This window comes from Sceloporus undulatus, chromosome 2, assembly GCF_019175285.1.
Source record: "Sceloporus undulatus isolate JIND9_A2432 ecotype Alabama chromosome 2, SceUnd_v1.1, whole genome shotgun sequence".
NCBI lineage: Eukaryota > Metazoa > Chordata > Lepidosauria > Squamata > Phrynosomatidae > Sceloporus > Sceloporus undulatus.
In genome coordinates this window covers 60,547,967-60,574,081 of record NC_056523.1, presented here as the reverse complement: position 1 = coordinate 60,574,081, position 26,115 = coordinate 60,547,967, and the positions used below count along the sequence as shown (strand labels likewise).

Genomic DNA, 26,115 nt, shown 5'->3' with positions numbered 1-26,115 from the left:
CATGCCACTGTCTGAACCAGAAAGTGGCAGCAAGTCCATGTGGGAGGATTTTTGCAAAAGAGAATACCAAGGGATACAATATAATAATAGCAATATTGGCAGAGGATGGAAGCTACTAGGCAGGGACAAAACGCAAAATGGCATGCACGGTCCTCAAACAAAAGGCACAGGTGTATAAAACCCCCTCCCCCAATGAACAAACCTCTCACCTGGCTCGTGGCTGTGTTCTCTCTCTCCCTCTCTCTTTCTCTCCCTCTTTCTCCTCATTCCCTCCCTCCCTCTCACTCACTCCCACCTTTCTCTCTCTCCCCTCTCCTCATAGAGTCATAGAGTTGGAAGAGACCCCAAGGGCCATCCAGTCCAACACCCCTGCCATGCAGGAAATCAGAATCAAAGCATCCCCAAGGACATTGGGGGGGTTCAAAGATTAGTAAGGAGTCACAAAGCAAAGGAGAAACATAGAATCATAGAGTTGGAAGAGACCCCAAGGGCCACCGTCCAACCCCTGCCATGCAGGAAATCAAATCAAAGCATCCCAAAGGAGCATTGGGGGGTTTGCAAAGATAGTAAGGGAGCACAAAGCATAGGAGAACATAGAATCATAGAGTGGAAGAGACCCCAAGGGCCATCCAGTCCAACCCCGCCATGCAGGAAATCAGGTCAAAGCATGCCCAAAGGAGCATTGGGGGGGGGGGTTTGCAGTAGAAGGGAGTCACAAAGCAGGGAGAACATAGAATAGAGTGGAGAGACCCGGGGCCATCCAGTCCACCCGCTGCCATGCAGGAATCAGAATCAAAGCATCCCAAGGAGGGAGGGGGGGAGGGTTGAAAGATACCAGGGGGTAATACAGTCCCAAGCAGGGAAAACGCACCACCAACCTCTTCAGTGGCTCGCTCCGGCTGGCTGGCTGGCTCTCTACGTTCGCTTTCCTTTTCTCTGCCGCCTCCCTTTCCCTCCCCTCCACACTCGTCTATTCATAGAGGGAGGCGGAGAGAGGAGAGCAGAGCTAGGAAAACGGAGCCAGGAGGGTGAAGGGCAGAGAGAGAGGGAGGAGGGCGGAGCCCATTCGGAGGGCTGGCGCGGCCTGCAGCCTGGAACAGGGCTGCAGCAACAGGTGCGGGCAAGTGCCCCGGCCTCCTAGAGGGGCGCTGCCATTTTAAAAACAAATGGCAGCCGGAGCGGCGCCAATCGGCGGCCGCAATCGGGCGCAGGGGCGAGCGCTGGGCCAGTCCGAGAGGCTTTCGGGGCCGGATGGCGGCCGGGGGCCGCAGGTGTGCCGACGCCTGGCCTAGTATCCTCTTCCTACTACATCATTAATAATTTCTGTACTCAGTTTTCCCAAATGACCACTAAATTTGTAGTTCCAGGTGGGTGAAGCAACTGAATTGGTTGTTTAAATAATCCAACACAGCAGTCCATGATTTAAATATCCAGACTTTTTGTTTACAGTCCTTTTTACATACTGGGGAGGGGTTAGGATTGCTCTATCCACTTGAAGAGGAATCTTGAAATACTGATCTGCTCTGCTAACAGCAAGAAACAGTTCGACTTTTCAGTTGTTACTATTTTATACAATAGAAGATTTGTATTTCTGTATTAATGGCAAAAAGATAATTAAATATAAGACACGGTTTCCATCCCTACCTGTTTCCACGTCTTGGCTCCATGTCTTGGTTCCTGTCTTTTACTCCATTGGTGGGACTTGCCTATATGTAATAAGTAGACATAACTACAGTGTATTGTTTATACTAGGAATCACATGTTCCATCATCCCCCCTTTTCCCCCCAGAAATAGATATCTGGGAATTCCGTCAGTGGTGGAAGTGGCTAGAGAGAATTTGCTCAAGAGCCTTCAATGAATTCCGTGGACCTGAAGTTCAACAGAGAAGCCATGTTCGCAGTCTGATGAAGAAATTGATGTTTTCATACGACAAAGCTGATAGTGCCTATCATCCTTCTGCACTTGTAAATGGGGCAGACTTCTGATGCTACTGCTGGTGGTTGATCCCAGACCAAGTTATAGGAACAGAAAACCAAGAGTTGTTGATGCCTCAAAATGCCTAGTATTGTCAGTGGGAATTTTAAATGCCCCAACTATCATGATAGCAGAGAAGGCTGCTGATATCATCAAAGGTATGCCATCACTCAAGAAAGGATGTACCTGATATAACCCCCAGACTCTGGAAACTCAGCGATAAATACTCCAGATTTTTCTCCAGGATAGAAGTTTTCTCAACATAATAATTTTGTCCTATCTTTGCCATGAGAATAAATATCAAAACTCTGTCTTATTCATATTCCCAGAGTATAGCCATGTTAGTCTGCTACAGCAAAAACACCAAGGGTCCTGGTAGTATCTTTAAGACTAAACACACATTTTGGGGGATACACTTTTGTGGTCGGCACTGCCCTTCAGATGGCAATCTAAGAAGTGGTCTTGGGTCTTCAAAAACAATACCAAACAAAACCCATTAGGATAGAGTAGGTATGCTCCGTGGGATGAATTCTCTCCTTGTCTCACAACGACTGATCTGGCAATGACACTTATCCACTTCGCTTACCACCCATGGGAATTCAGTTTGGGTGAACCCAGCCATTATCTACTGGCAGCAGGTGGAGGGGGAAGGAGAGACAACAATTAACATAAATCATGAATCTACAAACAGCCATGAGCTACATACCTACTGAGAATGGGAGGGCAACTAATGCAGTTATCTGAATATCAGGCATACCATTGGGAAGCTTCATACAGGAGTGGGGGCGGGACGTGATGAATTGTGCAGAGATCAGATGTCTATGAACAAACTACGAGAAAGCTGACCTGACAACAGACATGAGCTCTAAAATACTCCCTTGCAGTGGGACCATATGACAACATGGCTTACTTAGATGCATCTTATTATTAATCATCTTCCAGATAACTTCATTTTAAAGAATAAAGAAAAGAAGAGAATCTAATGAGATAATAAAAGGCTCGTTGTCTGGAATCCTTCAGAGAAACAGTATCCCACTCATCAGGTGGTTGTTACTTCATGCTTGAAGCCCTGCACATCCACAGTGCAAAGTAAGTAGGGATGCACAGACAATGAGCAATGTCAACATGCAATGCACAATAACTTGGCATGACAAGGCACAGATGAACATGATGTCTGTGCAACTCTGTTTTTCCTGCTATCAGTAGACACATCATGCACAGTGTTGTAGGCATGAGGTACATGTGTATCTGTCCCTAACGGAATGGCATCCCATAACTTACGTGGAATTGGGACCATTTTTTCAACACAGCAGTTGACTGAAAAACGGCTGGAGGGCAACTGCAGGTCCCTCTAACCAGGTCGTGCTACCTGCTGTTGCTGTAAGCACTGAATGTGGCACATTGGGCAGAAAACAGTGTGCTTGGAATAAGAATGCAATGGAGACAATTGTATTGCCATAACATGTCCTGTAAGGAATTAGGTAAATCATTTTCTGTTATAATTCTCTTTAACTGAACACAATTCACTAAATGTAAAATGTGTATCGCAGTCAATGTGATACAAATCTGAGCATTTTTAATACACGGAAACTTGAGCCTTTATGGAGGGAAGGTGAGCAGTTTGACATCAAGTTTTAAAATCAACAAATGATAGTATGCCGTAGTATTCAAAGACATAACTGTATTAGTCTGCAAAACAGTGTGCAAATTATATAAATGTTGAAACTAACAAGTTATTCTGAAAGGTAGATAAGATCACTTTGCACACCTGCATGGTATAATTTATTTTTGTTGCTTTTGGATGCAGAGCTTTCAAATCACCTCAAGTTTATTGTCCCACTACGATGTAAAATGAAAGCAGAAATTGTTTATGTCACTACAGGTGAGACTGAACTATGGACTTCACACTAACGAATCCTGCGCAGAAAAGTATTTAAAAGTAGAAAAAAATTTTCAGACGATGTTTTCTTCCAAACACGGAAAGATCCCAAAACTAAAAAGTTGTTATTTTGTCCACTTTCCTTCACTTTGTTTTTTCATTGGGCTGTGGGTACAAACCACGTCTGAAAAACCTCCACATTTGCATATTTTTTCTAGAGCAGGATTCGTCTAGTGTAAATAGGGCTCTAGGGATTATGACACACACCCCTCAACTAGCAGAAATATCGCAAGCCTGCACTGCCCAATCCCCACGCGGAACAACAATGTTGCAAAACATGCAAATGGCTGGATTTGGTTTGTACAAGATGCGGTTGTAATGTGCAGTTCACAGCTATTGCAATCTAATCCTTCCAGTGTCTGAATAATCACTTGTCCTGTGGCAAGTATTTGCCCTGAAGACATAGGGCATTTTAGGGTTTGTCTACATTGTTATCAATCCTGAATTCCCCCCAGGCTGACTGGTATGTTCTTACACGTTTGTCGTTGTTCTAGCTGCCTTTAAGTCAATTTTGACTAATGACGATCCTATGGTTGAGACGTCTCAAGCTGCCTCCATCTTCTACCCTGCTCATTTACTGTAGGCTCAGGCCCATGATCTTCCTGATGGTGGGGTGGTCTTCTACTTCCCTCCCCCTTCCCCAGCATACTATCTTTTCTAATGAGTCTGTGCCTCTCATAGATAGATCAAGCCTGGAAGCTAATATGAAAATTGAGGCTGGCGTACTTGGCTACATGTTCTAGGACTAATTGTTTGTCACTATCCAGCCCCAAAACCAGAATCAAGTCTGGTCTTCACAAAACCCAGACCGATTCAGGGTTTCACCCCCTGTCCTGCATTAAAGATTACCCTTTGCTCTGGGTTTTCCCAGACCTATGCGATCCCTGAGCTGCTCGCGGGTGTGAGTTTGTTTGGTGGTCAGAACAAGTGCCTAGTGTTGATAACATGGCTGGGCACCTGTTTCTGAACTCAGAGTAACCATGCCGCACAGTGGCGGCACCAGCTAGATCACAGGAACCACATGCAAAGGCAGTTGCCTGTTATTGCGGAAACCTGCCAAGTAACGGACAGGAATTCAGGGCCAGCATATTTCCAGGGTGTGGAGAAACATCCAGAGGTGGGCGTTTAGCCAGAAAAGGTGGGGGGCTACTCCCAGGAGAAGTATAAATAGGAAGGGGGGAGCATTTATGAGATAGATAGGGAATTGGATAGGAAGATTGAGACAAGTTCTGAGTAAGAGGGAGTTTTGATTAGACCTGAGAGATTTTAACAGCCAGGTGCTGATAACACGGCTCAGGGGGCAGGGGAAGGTTGACCTAAAAAGAGGTCAAGTGTGAAATAGAATTGGTGTGGTGAAAGGCATAAAGTAACAACAAGTTTTAATATTTGTGAGTCCAATCAAAAATATTTGTGAAACGGTAACTGTTTGCACATAACACTTATCAATTTTTAATCCACCAGAAGAGCAATATTGTAACAATTCTTGTAAATAAAGTTTTCTTCTGTTTGGTTCAAAGTATGGTCGCTTGAGGTATTTTAAGAAACTAAAGCCAAACACTACCAGAGTTAATATACTTTATTGCTCAGACACTCAAAATAGTGAGTGTCCGGTCATCCTAAAGAGTGGCCCATAGGTAAAGGAAAAGTGCGGGAGTCACTCAAGCGAGGGATTCCGAGTTCAAGGGTCTCATCGTGCATTGGTGGCAGCTAGGGGAGGTAGCCATCACATATTGGTGGAAGAGTGGATCAAAAGACCATTGTGCTGCCATCTGAGAAAAATAGTGTGGAGTGAGTCTCACTTTCATGTAAGTGGTGTCAGTGGTGGCACACAGTAAAAAAGGAGTGAAAGATTCTGAGAGAGTTTGGCAGTGCACATTGTCACCTTTACATGGGTAGCCTGGAGTCATCTGGCAAAAATGGGGTGGGTTTGTAGGATAGGGATTGTATGTAATAATGTGTTAAGCCACCCCGGTTGCGTTGTGCAGAGGGCGGGTAAAGTAATTATTTATTATATAGATAATCCTTAGGGGTGCTTTGCCTAACGGGAGTGGCCAGCCAAAGTTTCTTAACCTGGATATTAGAGACCCTGCAGCATCAAGCACTGCAGGCAGTAGCATTATTCCCATGTTGCCTGAAGAAAGGTTTTAAATCTCTGCATAGGTTGCCTTTCTGGTTTATTTGGTATTTTCCTTATTACTTTTCTATGCAATTATACAGTGGCCAAGCCAAATACTGCTGGTTTCTTTATGCATGAGTCAACAAGTTTTAGAGAAAACCCGGTTAAAATTCTTAAGTGCAGTTCTCAGTTTGCCTACAACTGACCTAAATGTTAAGAGTTCCCTGCATTTTTACGACATGTTAGCAACAGGACATCAAAAAGATACTTTACCTTGATTTAGTGCTTGTTGTAAACTGTGTGGTATAAACAGTTTATATAGTCTAAGGAGAGTTGAGGCCGGAATAATCCAATAAGAGTGGGGTAGAACTTCCCAATATTAGGATGCCCATCAACATTTATTTGGACGTTCTGATGTCCATATGGTATGATGATGATAACAAAGAGAAAGGGACCTTGGCAGTTGCCACAGAAACAAAACACTGAGGGTGAAGCAAACTTGGACAGTTGTGACTATGGGGGACTCTTATGTTCTTGGAGGTCTCAGAACGCCAGAAATTAGAAGTACTTGAGTTTTTATAGCATGAGACCATCAAATTTTGGCCTCCATCCCTCAATGGCTTTGAATTGACCGAACTTGGATATGGGTTTTCAACCAGGCCACCGTGCATTGTTTTGGAAACTTAAAAGGGACACCCCCCCCCCCCCTCATTTTGTGTATTTGAAGGATTTAGCAGATTGGGAGAAAGGATGGACAACACTAACCACATTCTGCCCTGATACACCACATCTTCTTCCATTCTGGCATATCTTCTCTGACAAATTTACAATGAAATTATTACTGGATTTTCTGGATGCTTGCCATCTTTCCGTTTCAACTTGTGTATCTTAGGCCTGGGACCAACTGCCTGAAAAGGATGGCCTGCAGCAGCCTACTTTCCGCCAGAGGAAAACTGCGGCCGCCAAACCATGTGGCTTCCCTCTGGAGAAAAAAGAGCCTGGAAAAAGCGGGTTCTTTTTTTCCACTGCAGGGCCGATGTAATGAGTGCACCAATGGCACACCATTATGTAAGTGACGTGCGGCAATGTGCAGACGCACACATCACTTAGGTAACAGGTGGGGCCCGTGTACAAAGGCATCGCCATTGTTACACATCGCCCATACGTTCTAGGGTTAGGGACTGTGCGGTTGCCGGGCAGTCCCTAAACATAGAAATCGGTGCCAGTACAACAACACCGCTTGTTTGGCGTTATGTTCAGCGCCTTACATACACAATTAATCTGGAATCTGGAAAAAACTCAAAATCGTTCTAGTCCAGAAATCCGTTGCCACATATCCATGGCAGGTGGCTATCCAGCCTCTATAAACAAATGCTAAGGATCAATCACTTTCCCAGATAAATTGTTCCACTGCCAAAAGCTCATACCTTCAGAATTTTTGTCTAAAAGAAAGTCAATTTCTTTTTAATCTGAACTCTTGGTTTGGGCCTACCATCGGCTAGAGGACCAAATTGGCTCCTTCACTTAAGTGACAACCGTTTGAATACTGTAAAGATGGCAAGTCATAGCACCTCATCACAATTTGGTGCTAGGATAAACACCACAAAATGGAAACATTATTCTCAGGATCTTGACGATGTATTTCTGTGAAGGAGCATAGAATTCTATCAACCCTTTTTGGCTGCTAGATCACAATGCTGAATTGGTTGTTTAGCTTGTGACTACTAAAATTATGAATACTTTTTCCCACAAATGGTTGTTAAACAAGGTCTCACCCATCCTGTATGTTTGTAATCTGCCTTGTTTTTTTACTCAAATGCAAAGTTTACATTCTCTCTGTTTAAATTAATGCTCTTTGTTTTGGCCCAGTCCTATCTTGTTAAGATCAATTGAATCCTTTCTATCTGTAAGAGAAAGTAGTGACCCCCCAGCGCAGTATAATCTGAAATGTGATGAGATCGCCTCTACCCATCTTGAAGATGTATAAGTTGGAACACTGTGCACAACACACAAACTATGAACAAGGTTTTCTCAGTTACAAATGCACCATTTGTCAGTCCCTCCGGCTGAAAGAAGTTACAGATGAGTGGAAGTTTTTGGAGATACTGAGGGAACCATCATCTGGCAATGCACAAGTTTTGCATAGGAATTTGTAACACTCTGGCCTCACTTCAAAGGAATCAATTAGGAAACGTTAGGTATTACTTGAAGTGGAAAACAACATGCATATCGTATGATGTATATCTATTCTCATGCACATCATCTATTTGGAGGTACTCCTTTAACTATTGCCACTTCTCAGTTATTTATGTAGGCTTGTACAGAAAAGGTCCATGGATTAGGCCCATTACTGTCAAGAGTAAATTCCCAATTGTAATATCCTATTCTTGGTATTACCACAGTCAGAAAAATAGCCTCAAGATTCCAATATTTGGTAAATGCTGATAAAAGAGTCCCAGGTATATAAAATTATTACAATTTTTATTCTGAATAACATTTGCATTTCTTTCATACAAAAAAGGTAGGCAAGAACAATTTACAACCTTAATTCTTTCTGGCATTTAGAGAAGAATGATTGTGGAAAGAGGTCTGTAAGGTCATAGCAAATTGCCACTGGTGTACAAAATTGTGATAGGAACAGAGCTTAGGTATGTCACACGTTGAGAAACGTGACTTTCTTGCTACAATTTTGTTCTACAGATAAAACCTGATAAATTACTGGGCAAACAGGCCACTTATTCAATTTATTAAAAATCACATTGAAGAGCTCTGGGCCAAAACTTTATTAGCCTCATTCAGGATTTTACTGCAACACCAAAGTCCAAGCCTCCTTTGATTGCATAAAAATATTCTGGAAACAGTTACATGGAACCCAAAGAGGGTAGGCAGTCATCCCTACTCCAAATTTGGATTATCTGGACTGTAAATGGCAATTTAATCACACAATTGTTTCAAGCTGAATACTAGTTACCTTTTATGCCACTGCAAAATTATTTCTTCATAATAAGTCTCTATTAAGAAGAGACAATTTACAATTAGTTCAGCACAAGCCTAAACCAGTCCTAAGGCTTATTCAGAAGAAACCATTATTCGCACAGGGCGTACTCTGTGAAAGTGCTATGAGTGGGGTTTAACCTATAAACAGCCATGTATTTACGTTCATGGTAAAGAATCTTGCTAGAACTGGCCACATTTTGTTCTTTATTTATATTTACTGTATGGCAGGGTTGTAGTAATAAAAAGCACAGTTGTGTCAGTCAAACAGATTCCGAGAATGCCAGTCCCTGAACTTCCAATATCAGACGTATAAATAGCCATCTTCCACATGGTAAAGTGAACTCGTATTGATGAAATATTTTTTAAAAATCCTGTAGACAGGTTCTTAAATCTTTACCTCAAACATTTACAATGAAGAAATAAGAGGTGGTTTGTTGTAAATATGTATCCTATGCCTATACAGTCCAGTAAAATACTTCTATCTAGAATTCGGGAGAATTACATAATAGCTTCATAAATATTGCTGCAGTTATTACTACAATAATTACAAAATATGAACATCTCTTTACAAATACAAATATCGTAGATTCAATTTATTTCAATAAGCGCTGCTATATATATATATTTTTAACAAACTATCATACTAACTCTACTTTAACCGGGTTGCAAGTGCATGGTAAAATGCAATATTCCAGTATTTTTGCCCTGGTGACATTAGAAAGAGACTAGCATTAATGTATTTTGCTGATGTAAAACTGGTGTTACATAGAGAGAAACACTTGCAGCATCAGTCCCAAAACATCTTTGAAGTAGAATTTGACAAAATAATAAAAAAAAATAGGAGGCAAATTTGAAAACAAGATGGAGTGGAGTGCGGAAGCATGGACAGTTGTTGCTGTGTAATCGAAGTGGAATGACCTGTGAGTGTCATCACCCACTTCCTTCTCGTGAAGATCTTTTTTCCACAGTGGCCAATCTTCCACTGAGAAACTTTACACTCTGAGGGCAGCACGCAAAATGGAAAGGCAACTCTTTTTCAAATTTTCCTTCACCATTTGAACAGGCTGGTGAAATCGCATGGAACGAAAGATCACCGTGTACCAGGGAAGAGCGCAAGATGCGGTAGCAAAGGCCTTGTCTGCCACTCGGATCCATAAGCCATACCGAGACTCTTATTAACAAACAAGTAGGGCTTCCTTGCAATGTGACATCAGCCGCGTGAAGCTTCATTCTTTTTAATTCCAATAGGGCCTAGCATCTTGGAAACATGGCACGTGGTTTAAAATCAAACAGATTTTTTTCTATAAATCTATAACGGGGTAATGCATATATTTCATCCGAAATTTTCATATGTACAGAAGAGGGCGCTGTCAAGCGATAGCCAGGACCAAGTCTGAAGTTCATAGTGGTCTATTGAAAAGGGGAACATGTCACCATTGGGGCCGTGCTAATGTGCCCATTAAGAAGGTACTTGCAGCTTTCCATTATCAATAGTCGTCACAAGCATCGCATCTAGGTTTTGTGAGGAGAAAAACTGTGGGTCCTTTGCATAGCGTCCTAACCTTCAATAAAGTACCTAGAACAGAAAAGAACAAACGTAAGGGCTCTAGGCATTTGGAATCAAAACAATAGTGGTTGGAGCTTCAGTACTTTCAATTAATTTTTTAGTGTAAACTGGTTCCGAACAGAGTTGGATGTTACTTTTTAAAACGGAGTTACAGTTAAGCGCCAAGGGTCGCAATGTAGTGCTTAAGTATTGCATTTGCTACAAAAGTACCGTTTAGTTATCTTAAACACCGACGCTCAACTTCCTGGGTGGGGTACAACCAAACAGCCTTAGACTATATATAAGTAGGGAGACCTCTGTCTTATGGTACACGCATCCCTCCATAGTTGCAGCTTGTATTCACAATTTGAATAATATGTTCTCGTCTAAGATATCTAGGTCCTGCCAGGCAACTCTATGGTCAACTTTAACTAAAAGTTGCACTGTAAGCCTAGAGAGCCTAGAGAGACGGGGGCCTATCATGGGTTTTTTAGCAAGAATGTTCAGAAGAGGTTGCCTGCCTTCCCTTGGGCTGAGTTCCCAGTGGTTTCCATGATCAATGGAATTTGAACCCGGTTTTCCTGGAATCTTGTTCAACAGTCAAAGTACCTATCACATTGGTTTCGCCTTACTTCACTTGTACAGGAAAAGTATGGAAAACAAGCATATAAATTATCTTCTAGTTTAATACATTATCAGACAATTTATATCAAATTATTATTGTATCAGAAACAGTATGTCATTCTTGTGGTAGAAATATTTAATCTACTCTGTTCGTGCTTGTTGCTGTTTCCTCTGATGGGTTTCTCTAAGCAACTTGTTGCTGCATCCGTACAAGCAGAACAAAAACAGTATTCTTGTACATTTTTTTTTCATTGTCACACAACCTTATTATAACTCTGCTGTAATTGTACTAGGTCTATTTCCCTCAGTGGTCGCAAAAGGTATGAGAGGCAATGTCAGTGGGCCTTGTGGTAGTTGGCTGGGGTTTAGTCCAGGGGCTTCCCGTGGGATACTAAAATCCGTGAATCAACGTCCATAAATAAGTGGATGTAACATGGTCTCCCTAATATAAATGGCAAATTCAAGGTTTGCTTTTAGGATTTAATATTTTTAAATGTTTTCAAAATTGGATGCTTGATCCATGGATATAGAAATGTGGATTGGAGGGCTGCTGTACGGATTCCGCAATCTGTCTTCTGCTGTCGCGCTCTACACAATTAAGTCTGGCCATGGGGTATTCCCTAAGTTATTCATACGCGCGAGTGTCTCGTAGCAAGTGGGAGCAGAGTTCCTTGAGGTCGTTTGGGAGTGGGTCGGTGGGGGGCGGGAGGGCGGGGGGTGGGGGGGAGGGGCTCATAATGTGTGGCCGAATGGTCTTGGGTTAACACTGAAACCACCTTGCGCGTGTGCTGACCTCTTCTGCTCGTCAAGGCCCAGGGGGCGTGGGGCGTTGCGGGTGGCGTGTGGGAAGGGGGAGTCGTGCGCGCGTCGCCCTCCAGCTAGTCTTTATTCCTAGCTTCTGCACTTCCTCCAACTGAGGTATGTCGGGAAATTGATACGGACCTCAGTACTCGCATTTCAATCTTACTTTTCCGGACATGGGCTGGAGTAGCAGGTTCGAGGCAACAAGGATGTGAAAAATGCTTAAAGAAGTTGTTGAAAAATGTTGAATATAGTTGAATATATAGTTGAGGCCGCATGGTGTAGGCTTGAACTTGGACTATGACTCTGGAGACTGGAGTTTGAATCCTGGCCTGGCCATGAACGCACTAGGGCCTGGAATCCACACTTTCAGTGGAGAGGGCAATGGCAAGCTACCGCGCATAAACTTGCCAAGAAACCCCTTAGGTCACCATAAGTTGAAAATTATTCAAGTAATCACAAAAGATATATGTCACCATAGAGTAGCTCTGTTCAAAAGGCAATTGCCACTCCTGGGTGTACAGATGAAAAATGACCTGGCTTTGGCCAGAAAGGGGATGTCCAAGGAGTCTGGCAGGGCAGAGACATACAAAAGGTCCCAGGGGGCCACTGCGACCCATGGCGCAACCTCACATCCTCCCCTCAGTCCGGTGCATACTGGAGCCGTTTCTACACATGCAGTCCCTTATGCAAATTTCACCACATTCTGAGGTAAACTAAGAGAAGCCTACTGTATGCCGCTCACAGGCTGCAGTCACAAATTCTACTTCACCTCGTTTCATTCTCCAATGGGCTCTCAGATGAGCAGGCCAAGAGCTCAAAACTATTGAATGCCGGTCTCAACGTTTGCTAATTGTATGAATTATTGGTTATATTACTGCATGGCACAACGGGTAGTTCTTCTCAGGGACCAGTGTGCTTTACCAGGTTCGAAAGTGGTAAGAACTGCAGCCAAAACATTGGAAACTAGTTAGCTGTGGAAGGCCAAGCCAACCTCAGGTTTTCACTCAGCTGAGGCAGGAGAGGAGTATAAGCAGCTCCCCAATACGTCCAGCTTCAGTTCAGTTGTGGAGGCTTCATCCCATAAATCTCCCGATAATCGGGGTTTAGATTTTGTGACTCTTAATGATATTCGTGTCACAACTTGTAGGGGATTTGACATGTGATCCACATCCAGGATGTAGGTATAGGCTGGTGACAGGGCCGCAAATTCGGGGGGGTCCCCTATGGGACTGTGGAAGTGTGGTCAGGGACATATTGTAGCTCAAAAGAGGACAGTAAAATACAGTAAAAACCACTCCTATAAAGGAAAAGTGTTAGCCCTGGCAAGTGCCCGAGTATGCTTCATAGATCCAAGGTGGGGCATGCCATTCTGAATTGGACATGATGGCACCTATTTTATGTGCAGTGTAACCAATGTATTTTTCTTTATTTTCTCCAATTATGGACTTGTTGTTGTGTTGGTTTCGGGAAGCAGAATTGAACTGGTCCTTGGATTGTGACAGAATCTCTGGCTATCTCACCTTGGTTGCATAGAAAATGAGAGAAATTATAGGACTGGGAAACAAACAACGGATACCGAAACGAGAATGCGGATAATCTGGAGAGGGTGTGTAGGGGTTTGGCTTGACTTGGGGATGCTGGGGATCAGTGTTAACCCCAGCTCACCATGAAAACCCACTGAATGACTTTTGGCAAGTCCCGGCTCTCAGCTCAGAGGAGGGCAATGAAAACCCATCTGAAGAAATTGTCAAGAAAACCCCTTGACAGATTGTGCCTTAGTTTTGCCAGACGGTGGCAACGAAGGCACACAAAAACAAAATTTTATGTTAACTGACAGTGTGCTGTGCTAAAAAACCCTGCTGCTACCTGGGCCAGAAGAAAATGAAGAAGGAAATACATGGATGCTAGCTATAAACATTAAAAACATAACTCATCTAGTGATTAGATATAATGGGACTAGAAGAATGCCAGCAAAAACCTCTAACAAAGCACAAAGGAAAAGTATGAGGCTTACGCTTCTACTAAGCTGTCCGCACTTCTCTGTTTGTCACTAGGCTTATGCCTAAATCACTCGTACAGTCAAATGCTTGTGTAATGTCCGATAGGCATATCGGTCATCTGTGTACGGAGCTCTTGCAAGAAGGCAGGCTGCCATTCATATATTCGTAGAATTGGCTTGGTCTACTTGGATAAGAGGTTTATATAGGGGTACGGTCCCAGTTGGGTGGGGTGGTGGTGAGTTGCCATGAACGTGTCAACGACTAGGGGGAGTGTCTAGAGCCTTTGTGCATCAGCCTGCAACGCATAAGCTGAGGAAGAGAGGAAAAATGATAGTCCACATGGTATGGAGTCAAACAGCAATCACACTGTATATTTTCATCTTGCCCGAAGGTAAATGGAGTATAACCCAATTAATAGTCATCTCAGAGTAAGAGAAAGAAGGAAGGTTTCTCTGTTTAACAAACCACAAAAACTATCCCTGTTAATTTGTCATACATGGAGCTTGATGTTTTTTTTCCTTTCTCTCTCTGGTGTATTATCAGAAATATATGAAGATCGTGTAAATGCATTTGTTTAGAAGTTGCCTGTGGCAGAAACGTAGCTAGGTGTTTAGGAAGGGGGGGGGTCCAGACTAGTGCCATCATTATAAGGTGTTGGTGCGGGCGGCGCAGCAGCACACACCATTCATTTTTCTAATGAAAGGGGGGGTCCGGACCCCCAGATCCCCCCCCCCCCCCCCGGCTACTCCCTGCCTGTGGACCAAAATGCCAGTGGGAGTCAGATGGTGAAAATATCCGGACATCTGGTTGAATCATTGTTGTTCCAGGCATTTGAATGCATCCATTAAATTTGGGGGGGGGGCTGCCAAAAACCCCACTTAATCCAAGATAATCGACTCATTTCCCCCAGGTTTTTCTAAAGATTTGTTTCTCTGAAGGTGTGACTAAACATACAACAGCAAATAATGATAGGAATGAACATTTTTTTAAAATGCTCATCATTTGTAGCCCTGATATGTACATGTTCCAAAGAGTGATTTAAATCATAGAAGATGTAATTTGCATCTGAAACAGGTGTACATTTTCTTTAACTAACCTGCTGTGCATTAAATGCGGGGTAAAGAGTGCGGTGGGAAAGTTGAGAGAAGTGGTATTTATCTTGCTGCTCTGTCTGGGAGGCAGTCCAATAAAGAAGACGTGATTTGGCTGAACGTGAAAAGAATTCGGATTACCTTTTCTGGACAGTTCTGGAGACATAGCCTGCTAGCTTATGCGTAATATAAGAATAATAATATAATAAGAATTCTTAGTAGTATAACCTTTTTGAGGCGCGTGTATTACACAGCGCTGTACATGCATCTTTTTAGTTAGACGGTTCCTGGCCCTCGGGCTTACATCTAAAAAGAATGAGACCGAAGAGAAGAGAGTGGTGGAGGGAAAGGTAAGAGGTCGCGCAGTTCCTCTCTACCTCAAACTGACCAAGGCAGATGGACTGGAGGGAGGGCTTGGTTCATATGGATGGTATCTTCTTCCGGGAAAATACATATCTCAAGTAGGATAAGACATTCGTACAAAGCAACAGGATGGTTGTAAACAGGCACCAAAAAGACATCATTAGTAAGTGACATATGCAATGCCTGGGAGGCTTCGGAACAGGGGTTTTCAACTCTGTTTTGAGCTGGTTAAAGAAGTGATGGCTCTTGCTTGTGAGGGAAGAGGTCAGGATGAGGGGCAGCAAGTGAAGGGCGAATCGGGATGGGGCAGAGGAAATCCTGGCTGAGACAGCAGACCTTGACTACCGAACGAGGGCCCGGTGGGAAGGTGAGGAAAAGAAGGTCTGAATAAGGGGGGCCAGTCCATGGGGGCTTTAAATGTTGACAGCAGGAGCTTATACTGAATGCGAAAGGGGGGGAGCCAGTGAAGTTATGCCAACACAGGAAGATGTGGTCAGAGCGGGGTGGGAGTGATAATCGGCAGATGAATGCTGAACAAGATTAAAGGATGGAGGTGAGAAAGGGAAGCCAAGCCGAGAGGACGTGACAGTAATCAGTCGTGAAAACCACGAGGGGCATGGAACCAGGATCTTGGGCGCAGTAGAGGCAAGAGATCGGTCCGATTCTGGAAATATTGGTACAAAAAGAACTACAGGCCTTGGACTTTTGCTGTTTTGTGGCCTTGCCTAGTAGCTTCCATCCTTGCAAATATTGCTATTATTATTATTGTTATCCCTTGGTATTCTCTTTGCAAAATCCTCCCACATGGACTTGCTTGCACTTTTCTGGGTTCAGACAGAGGCATGCATTTTTTGCTGTTTTGTGGCCTTGCCTAGTAGCTTCCATCCTTGCAAATACTGCTATTATTATTGTTGTTATCCCTTGGTATTCTCTTTGCAAGATCCCCCCCACATGGACTTGCTTGCACTTTTCTGGGTTGAGACAGTGGCATGCATTTTTTGCTGTTTTGTGGCCTTGCCTAGTCGCTTCTTGCAAATATTGTTATTATTATGCGACTCCGCCCCCGGAGGGTGGAAACTCCACCCCTGACATGTGGCCCCGCCTCCAGATAGTGGAAGCTCCGCCCTGGCATGCAGCTCCGCCCCAGAGGGTGGAAGCTCCACCCCCGTGTACAGCTCCACCCCGGAGGGTGGAAGCTCCACCCCCGGCTTCGGCCCCCCAGTTGTCTGAGGGAAAGCAACCCGGCCCCCGGCTCAAAAAGGTTGCCTACCCCTGACCTAGGCAATTATGACTGGCATTCTGTATTGTGCAGGTGGAGTGTAAGCCCCGGGTGGGGGGAGGGATCAGGAAAAATTCAGGGGTGGCGGGAAATGATTTTTTTTTGCAAATCAGTTATGTAATATTTATTTTAGTATGATAGATTAAATGTTTAAGAAATAGAGTTCATATGCAATACAATCCCCATATCTGTCAGACTACTGCCTTGTAAGTCTGGGAACATATCCGCCACGGATAGTGGGGTCATACTGTATGTACTTTCCTCAAATTCTTTGTAACAGGTTGACTTTCATGTAAGACTATGTACAGTATCAAATCAATGCAATCCCTAGTCTTGGTTTCCTTTTTTGAATTCTTTTTATGGGAATAAGCACTTGATTCTATGAAGGACTAAATGAGGCAAATAATTTTCTTTGTTTTGATAAAGCTAAGGGTTTTCTTCAGTTCTCCACCCCCTTGTTTTTTGCCTGTTCTTCATAAATTGGTAAAACTAAAAAGGTTATTCTAGTTCAAGTACTCTAACACTTCAGGATTTTGTAGCTCCATTTGTTAAACAACACTACAAAACAAAAACAGGGCAGGCACAAAGATAAAGCACCGCTGTCTATATATGGAGATAAGAGTGTTCAGTAAGTAACTGGGTTGGGACCGAAAAAGATAACAGTACAATACATAGCTAACACTGCATTTACCTGTTGATAAGTAGTTTGGTTCAAGGATAGGATGATCTCTGGGGTCAGCACTTTTCAGCTTTAGCCATCCTATACTGGTACTCCGCATGGGACCAATATGGACCTGAAACAACCCACAGAAAAGATCTGAAATATGTCATCTAGTTGCTATTTCTGGTCAGATTGTTGAAACTGGGTTTTCCTTATAAATTGTTCAGACACAGTATGGCATAATTTGGCTGTCTTCCCAGGTTTCATAAACCTTAGCTTTTGAAACTAGGAATGAGCATAGGGGCCACACATTCCTTTCTCATCTTTCATCATATGCTTGACAACCAAAATCTTCATATGTATTACTATACAGTGGTGCCCCGGGTTACGAAAGTAATTCGTTCCGCTGCCGCTTTCGTAACCCGAAAGGCTTTCGCAAGCCGAAATGCCATAGGCGCTAATGGGGAAAAGCCGCGATTCCGTGTGAAATAGCGCCGAAAAGCACCAAAAATTTTTTCGTAACCCGAAAAAACCTTCGTAACCCGGAACAGTTATTTCCTATGGGATTTTTTCGTATCCCGGAAATTTCGTAACGTGGGTATTTCGTATCCCGGGGTACCACTGTATAGTTTTCCCTCTTCCACCCAAACTGGGAACTTGGGCTTAATGTCAATTAAGAAACCAAGAAAACAAGCTACAGTCACAAACAGATCCATAAATAAATTAAAATCACCTTTAATTTAAAACAAGGTATTAATGTGGTAGTTACAGGATATTTTGGATATTTTGGGTGCACTAGACAATTAGAAACTTCTGCATGGTGATTTGTGTCCTTAGAATCATAGAGTTGTAGAGTTGGAAGAGACCACAAGGGCCTCCAATCCAACCCCATGCCGTGCAGGAACTCTCAATCAAAGCATCCCCAACAGATGGCCATCAAGACCTAGAGGGAATGAGACTCCACTACACTCCAAGGGAGTGTGTTCTACTGTTGAACAGCCCTTACTGTCAGGAAGTTCCTCCTAATGTTGAGGTGGAATCTCTTTTCCTGCAGCTTGCATCCATTGTTCCGGGTCCTGTTCTCTGGAGCATCAGAAAACATCCCTTCAAATATTTAAACAGGGCTATCATATCACCTCTCAACCTTCTCTTCTCCAAGCTAAACATCCCCAGCTCCCAAAAAAGCCCTTTTTATTGTTCTTAACCTCTCTAGCAAGCCTGAGTTCATTCTGTGCTTTAGCTTTTCTGACTTTATCCCTACATGTGCTTGCAATTTGTCTGAATTCCTTTTTCATGATTTCCCTCTTTTTCCATTTCTTATACATGTTCCATTTAAAACTTAGCTCAGTTGAAAGTTTCTTAGTCATCCATCCTGGTTTCTTGAGACACGTCCCATTTTTCTTCCTTACTGAAACTGTTTTAAATTGTGCCTTCAGTATCTCCCTTTTGAGAAACTCCCATCCATCCTGAATTCCCTTCTCTTTTCGTATTCCTGACCATGGGATCACCCTCAGTACTTCTCTAAGTTTACTGAAATCAGCTCTTCTAAACTCTAGAATGCATGTCTGACTATGCCTTGTACATACTCACTTGGTAAGCTTCCATCTGGGAAGCAACACGTCCATGGTCAATCACCTGAGAAGGGAGGAAGTGGAACTGAATATCTGGATGAGAAACTCCTGGTCGACTTCTGATAAATCCACCAGTCTCCAAGTGGGCAGTGGCTCCATCACCTGAAGTTGGGGACAACATTGACCAGATTCAAAAATCAAAGTAAAAAAACAAAACAAACCCACACAACTTTTTCAATGACAGCATCCTACATCACAGTGCAATATATACTGCCCATAATCAGCATAAAGTACTGTAGTTGTTCCTAATTTCCACTTGAGTCAACCTTCTACATCAGGTCCATAGAGCAGAGCTTGTTTGACTGTACAGTGTGTTTAATGTTTTCATTATATCATCTTAAAATGGGAAAACAAAAAGCAAGTTGTACTCACTTCTTATTTCACAGCTTTAGCTTACAACATTTCACAACAAACTAAAAGCAGAAATACATATTTGGACAGAGATTTTAGGAAGAAATTACATGTTCAGCAACACCACTGAAGAGAGTAGGTGACAGCAAAATTCCTGCAAACTTCATTAGAATAAATATTTTATTAAAAAAGGACGCATGCATTCAAAACTAGAAAAGAGTGATGTGTTATGTGCCTTCACATCGCCCATTGACTTATGGTGAGCCCACAAACTTCATAGGTTTTTCTTTGACAAGGAATACTCAAAGGTGGTTTTGGCTGTTCTATCTTTTGAAATACAGTATACAGCACCTGGTACTCATTGGTAGCCTCCCATCCAAGTACCAATCAGCTCTGACCCTGCTTAGCTTTTAAGATCTCATGGGATCTGGTGCCTTTAAGGTATGTAGGGCCTTCCCATAATGTTTTACTAATCATCTAGTTCAGCACTATACATTTTTGCTGCATAGTCATTTTTAATGCTGGCCTAACATTGACACAGCTAAATATGCCCCTGTCGTGGCCATTTTGTTGTTTGTGAAGTGAGTGGAGTCTTTTTCCTTGGAGGTTTTTAAACAGAGGCTGGATGGCCATGTGTTGGGGATGCTTTGATTGTGATTTCCTGCATGGCAGGGGGTTGGACTGAATGGCCCTTGTGGACACTTCCAACTCTACGATTCTATGAGTCTTAATCTCAAAGGAATTCCCATTGCTATCTACTTCCTCTTGGACGTAAAGTGATTACCAATGATATGAATAGTGGTAGAAATCTACAGGTGGCTCTGAATATTTGAAAAAACTTAGACAAAATAAACCAATTACAATAACTGTTGTTGGGGAGAACTGTACAGAAGGAGGTATGAGTGGTGCTGAGTTCAACATTCAAAGAAAGAACAGGGAGGTACTCAGTGAATTTCATAGGTGTGAGAGCAGGTATGATATGTTTTGTGTGAACTCAGGCAGATGTTTTGTGAATTCAGACCAAGACAAAGGAAGTATTCTGGTCACATGGTGAGGAAAAAAAGGTGTAGAGAGGGGTTTGAACATCTGCAAAGAAATAAGACAAGGAGAGAACATGTGACCTTGGGGCTTAATCTGCCCCCACCCCCAGGGTCCAAACAGAACTCTCTGGGATTCCTCTGAAGGTCACACTTCCTTTCATTGTGGTTTTCCAGCTTTTATACTGTTGTTTTCCATTTTAAACAGTTTTAAACATGTATCTGGCCTCCAGCAACTTCCCTGAAACTGAGGCGCTTTACAGACTGCCTAAAAGGGCGGTCTGAAAAGCGCCTTCATTTGCTGCGTGGAGTAGCTTCAGTGGCCAAACTGCATGGCTCCTCCACGCAGCAAAAAAGAAGCTGCAAAATGCAGCTTCTTCTTGTGGCACGCTAATGACTCCGCAAGGCGCCAATGGCACACTCGCGACGTCATTAGCGCCATGCGACGTGCGGACACTAAACGACCGCTACATCAAGATGGTGGCGTCCGTGTAGTACGGGTGCCGCCATTTTGTACACACCGAGCACGTACTAGGGTTAGAGGCGTCCAGAAAGGACGCCCCTTTCTAACCCTAGTACGTACTCAGCACATACTAGGGTGCCCGTTTGTAATGAGCCTGAATTTGGTTCTCAGGCTGAAAGAGGCTCTCCCCCATTCCTACACTATAACATCCCCTTTAAACCCTTCTTACAATGCTTCTCTCAAAGATAAGAATCTGCATGGGCTTTTCAGCAGCACTTAGCATTCTATACTGCTCATTTCACATACCTTATCTCAGTAATACTCTTAACTACGTAAGAACATTTAAACTTGGATCTAACCCATAATTCATCAGTAGTCAAAGGTTCTTTCCATTCACAGTAGTCTGAAGTACATTAGTTACAGTGGATAGGTACTCAGTTTTTACTATAAAAACAAAATAGTATCACTATCAAAATAGAGTACAACAAGACCTAATTTTAAATCATACCTGTACATTTCAAGAACCATTCAAGGCCAATCTTGATCATTTGGAAAGGCTTTTGGGATTTATACAGTGTTAAAGGCTGAGTGCACTTCTGCTGTATGTACACTTCTAAATGATCTTGAAGATTCTGGCCAACTCCTAGCAGAAATGAGAAACAACAAATTTATTATATAAATGTGATCTAAAAGCAAGCAAGTAGGCCTGACATAAGAGCCAGCAGAACTATATTTGATCTAATATTATTATGTACAAACCTGAAAGATGACATACAACAGGGATTCCTAATTTTTTGAGATCATCTGCATTTCCAACTCCAGATAGCATTAGTAGCTGTGGGGAGTTTATGGCACCTCCACTTAAAATAACCTCCTTGCTAGCAAAAACCTGAAAATAAAATAAAATTATAACTTTAATTAGAATAAAACCAATACCCTGCAACATGCAGTGCCTTTTCAGAAAACAAGTGCCATATCTATGGCAATTTCCATACTACTTGCTGTAGGCCCAGTATTTTTGACTTCTAGATGGCTAGTCTGAGACGATGACTGCTTAACATCCAACATACCATTTCTATTTCAATGTGGCTACCATGGGTGGCCACTACACATGCATTCCTTCAACACCAGGATTAATCTGATTTCCTAATCCTATCTATGTAAATTTTTTAATAAGTTCAGTACTGAACAAAAAAAAACAAAAACCTTGTCCTGGTTCTAAAATACACAGTTTAGATGTTTATGATGTTACTATTACTCCTTACCCTGAAGTAATCCTTCCCCCATAAAAGCAAGCATCTTCGTAAACACTCTCTGGTTAGCCATGCATACCAGGTACTTCATTTCTAAACTCATTTTCCAGGAAATCTAGAGCACATGGTTTTGATGAAGGCAGAGAAATTACTTTGTTCCGTAGAAGTAATGCAACAAGTGGAACAAGGAGTATAATTTTAAGCCTTTAAATAATTCTTAGTGTACTGGATGATTGAGAGCTATCAGAAAAGAAGATCTGTTTAAAGCTCCATGGCCATGTATCTGCATTATGGCAAATACCACTGTTGCAACTAGTATAACTGCTGCTACCACCTGTGTCCCTAACATGACTATTGTAAAGATGGCCTGAATAATGTACGTGACATCTTTCATACAACTGAACTACAGTATATAAAAGGTGTTGTTGTTGTGAGCATGAATTTATGCAATCATTGTTTCCTTATACACCCAAATATATGCCTTGTTTCTCCTGAATAAACCTCTCCTTCAGTTTTCATTTGGAAATCTAGAAGCCCTAGTCTAGACAAAAAATAAACCTCCACTTCAATCTATGCTATCTGGATAACAATACTTTAGTAACTCTCTCTTTAAAAAGGAAAAGTTAAAAGAAATACTTAAAGATAACCAGATCAGCTGAATTACCTAAGTAAACCACCAATACAGTACCAGTGCAATAAACTGAATTTAAGTCCATTTTTGTCATACATCACTTTCAACATTGCTAAAATCAATAGACCAAGCTTTAGCTGAAATGCCCCCAAATGAAATTGCTTTTAAACTGAAAAATTATTTCAGCCACAACATCATTTCACTGAACCTAACACAGGCTACACTACTCCTGGATCTTCCCTTCTTGTAAAATTTTGTTGCAGGGGGCAAAAAGGAACTAAACCCTTGTAACAAAAATAAAATAAAACAGAAATATCTGGTATCCAGGTTTCCTGAAGACACAGAATATCAAATGATGAATGAAATTTTCCAAATTCCTGGTCTGCAATCTTATTTTGCCACCCAGCAATATTCCAAGAAAAAAACAAAAAGGAAAGTTTTGACTTTGAGCTGTGCAGTCATGGAAAGTGTGCTTCTTGGCTCTTGATAATAGAAGGGAAAATCTTGAATTTCCCCTAAATCTTCTTTAGCCTTTCCCCCTCTTCTCAGACCAGGAAGGTTCTCTAAGTTCTTGTTAAAATTCTGTCTGAAGTGAGTTTGTTTATATCTGAGCTGGGTACTTCTTACATGGGTTTTGAGAGGAATCAAGGGATTACAACCGTCACACCTAGAAAGTGGTTCTACCCAGTGCCCATGATCCTTTAAGAAAACTTAAATTATTTGGTTAGGTTACATTTGAAGGCATGATTTTACTACCAATACAGCCATTATATGAGGATTCTTTGTAAGTGCAAGCCCATTTGGGACGATCAGAAACAAAATGGTTAGCTTTTTTTCTTTGGAAAGTGACTTGTTGATGTGAATAAATAAATGTAGAATTTTGGCTTAAAGTGTCCTTGCCCCACTAAAAGGACACATTATTGTTTGTAAAGTTAGGGAATAAGGACTAAAAGATTTTACAGTGCTCCATGAAAGTGAAGGACAGTTCAATAAGAACTCTTATTCCATTATGCCGTAAGGAGTATAAACACAAGAAGCCAAATCCTCCCAGATCCTTCCTTGAAATTCCAACTAATGATAATAATTCAGATAGCATCTCTGTTTTTCCTTTCCATTAAGAATCAGCTCACATTAATGACCAATTAAATATAGGGACATAAAAGTGAGGCTTAGACTAAGACATCTCACTTGTAGAAATCATGATTAGATCTAAATCATTACCTGCTTGGTCAAAATTTGCCCTTGAATCCTCACATTCAGCTTCCAATTCATTCTTCCCCCTAACTATGTCTGCCCCATCTATTTCCATTGCTTGATCCTCTTGCCATTTGTCTATTATAATCAGGTCTATTATAATCAGGAAAAGAGATTCCAGCTAAACATTAGGAAAAATGTCCTGACAGTAAGAGCTGTTGACAGTGGAATATGCTGCCTTTGACTATGGTGGAATCTCCTTCTTTCGAGGTTTTTAAACAGAGGCTGGATGGGCATCTGTTGGGAGAGCTTTGATTGTGAATTCCTGCATGGCAGTGGGGTGGACTGAATGCCCCTTGTGGTCTCTTCCAGTTCTATGATTCTAGTCAGAATCAAAGTAATAAGATGAGAAACTTCAAGTATATTGTCCCCCAATTTTCCTGTAGCTGTCCTGCTTGGCAAAGTCATGCTTTGTATTCCCAATTCAGTAAGAATTTTCCTACATGACTCTCTAAATCCAACTCACTGCTGAGGAAAATATCAGCCTGCAGTTTGGTGGAGTTGTTATCAAGTTCTTGATTACCATATACAGTATACTTGACTATAAGTCGAGAAATGTATGCCCAAATATTGACCCTAAAATGCTGGGTCAACTTATATATAGGTCAATTCAGTAATACTGCTTAGAAAGGTCCTGAAAGAAGCACCACCCTGTGTGCCTTGGAAGTAATTTCTAAAACAGTTGTCAGGCAGGAGAGAAAGAGAGAGAGAGAGAGAGAGAGAGAGAGAGAGAGAGTGAAAGAAGTGGTTTCCATGTTAAAACCTTCTCTCCCCATCCTCCTCCTCCAGATCTCTCTCCCTATCAAACAAACACCCTATCCCTCCCCCAATTCTTTCCCCCTTCAATCCAATGTTAAAACCTTCTCCTCCAGCACCAGGGGATTGGTGCTAGGTGGTTGGGAGAGGCCCAGAGATGGAGGAGAGAGGAAAGTAGTGTTTTCTATTTAGATATTTTGTTAGATGTCCCTAAGACGGTTTACAGACTGCCCCAAAAGGGAGGTCTGTCGCCGCCTCCATTTCCGCTGCTGGGAAGCCTCAGCCTCCAAACGGGGAGGCTTCCCGGTGGCGGAAAAAGAAGCCACAAAAGGGGCTTCTTTTTGCGTTGTGCTTGCGACACACGAGTGCGCAAATGGCGCACTCATGATGTCGCAAGCACAGGGGGACGTGCGGATGCTAAGCGTCTGGAACATCAAAATGGCAGCGCCCATGTGTATAGATATGGATGCTAGGTCCTCGGCCAACCTCTAGCACGTGACGGGGGCGTATTAAAGGCCCGTCTAGAATGGGCCTAAGTTTAACCTTGGACTTATCCATGGGTCATATCAAAATTCTGATTTTGGCCCTAAAACCTTCCCTCGACTTATATATGAGGTCGACTTGTACACAAATATATACAGTAGGTATATACTATATAATATTGAAAAAAGTCTTTTCATTGCAGGACTGAATTCACTAAAGCCGTGATCCCCAAACCGTGCTCTTTAAGGGATTTTGGACTTCAGCTCCCAGAATCCCAGACTACTGGCCAACATAGCTGAGGCTTCTGGGAGGTGAAGTCCAAAATCTCTTAAAGGGTACAATTTGGGGGCCACTGCACTAAAGAAACAAAATTCAATGCCTCTGATTCAGTAGAAAGTAGGGTAGAGTTGGCATTACAGTACTTGAAATTGCCTCTATAAATGTTCCTTTGGTTTCCAATGGCAGACAGTATTCCAGAACAGTCTTTTGTGTGAGTACAGAGACAGATTCTTTAAATCTCTGTTGCCTTCTCTGGTCTCTGGCTACAACCATAGCTACCTAGTCACATATTGTCCAAAAAGTTTTTTTTCTCAATCAGAGCCTTATTCTTCCTCTCACTTTCTACACCAACTTTGAATAGGAAGTGGCGAGGATGACGGAACAGGTCATTCACAAAGCCTCCTTCTTGGCCACATAACTAAACCGTAATTGCTGATAAAACGTGGAAAGTTAAATGCCACTACTAGCATAAGCAAACCAAAGCACAAAGCAGCATCCCAAAAAGCTCTCGAAAAAGCTTTTAATCTTTCAGAGGCTTCTGATAGTACTCAAAAGTCCACTGACAGAGCAGACAAGCTAATC

The 26,115-nt window shown here is 42.4% G+C and overlaps 1 protein-coding gene across 6 annotated transcripts in view; it reads right to left on the bottom strand.

Annotated features, from left to right (window-relative positions):
• Positions 1-26,115, bottom strand: part of CHDH (choline dehydrogenase) — a 41,701-nt gene that overhangs the window by 5,877 nt on the left and 9,709 nt on the right. For 5 of the 6 annotated variants that reach the window (XM_042452166.1, XM_042452164.1, XM_042452167.1 and 2 more), the window contains exons 4-7: positions 21,637-21,766; positions 21,386-21,520; positions 18,986-19,128; positions 17,426-17,528 (exon numbers count right to left, since the gene is read on the bottom strand). In XM_042452166.1, the coding sequence (XP_042308100.1) occupies positions 17,426-17,528; positions 18,986-19,128; positions 21,386-21,520; positions 21,637-21,766 (511 nt within the window). The remainder of the gene's footprint in view (positions 1-17,425; positions 17,529-18,985; positions 19,129-21,385; positions 21,521-21,636; positions 21,767-26,115) is intronic. The other variant, XM_042452163.1, reaches the window with a different exon arrangement.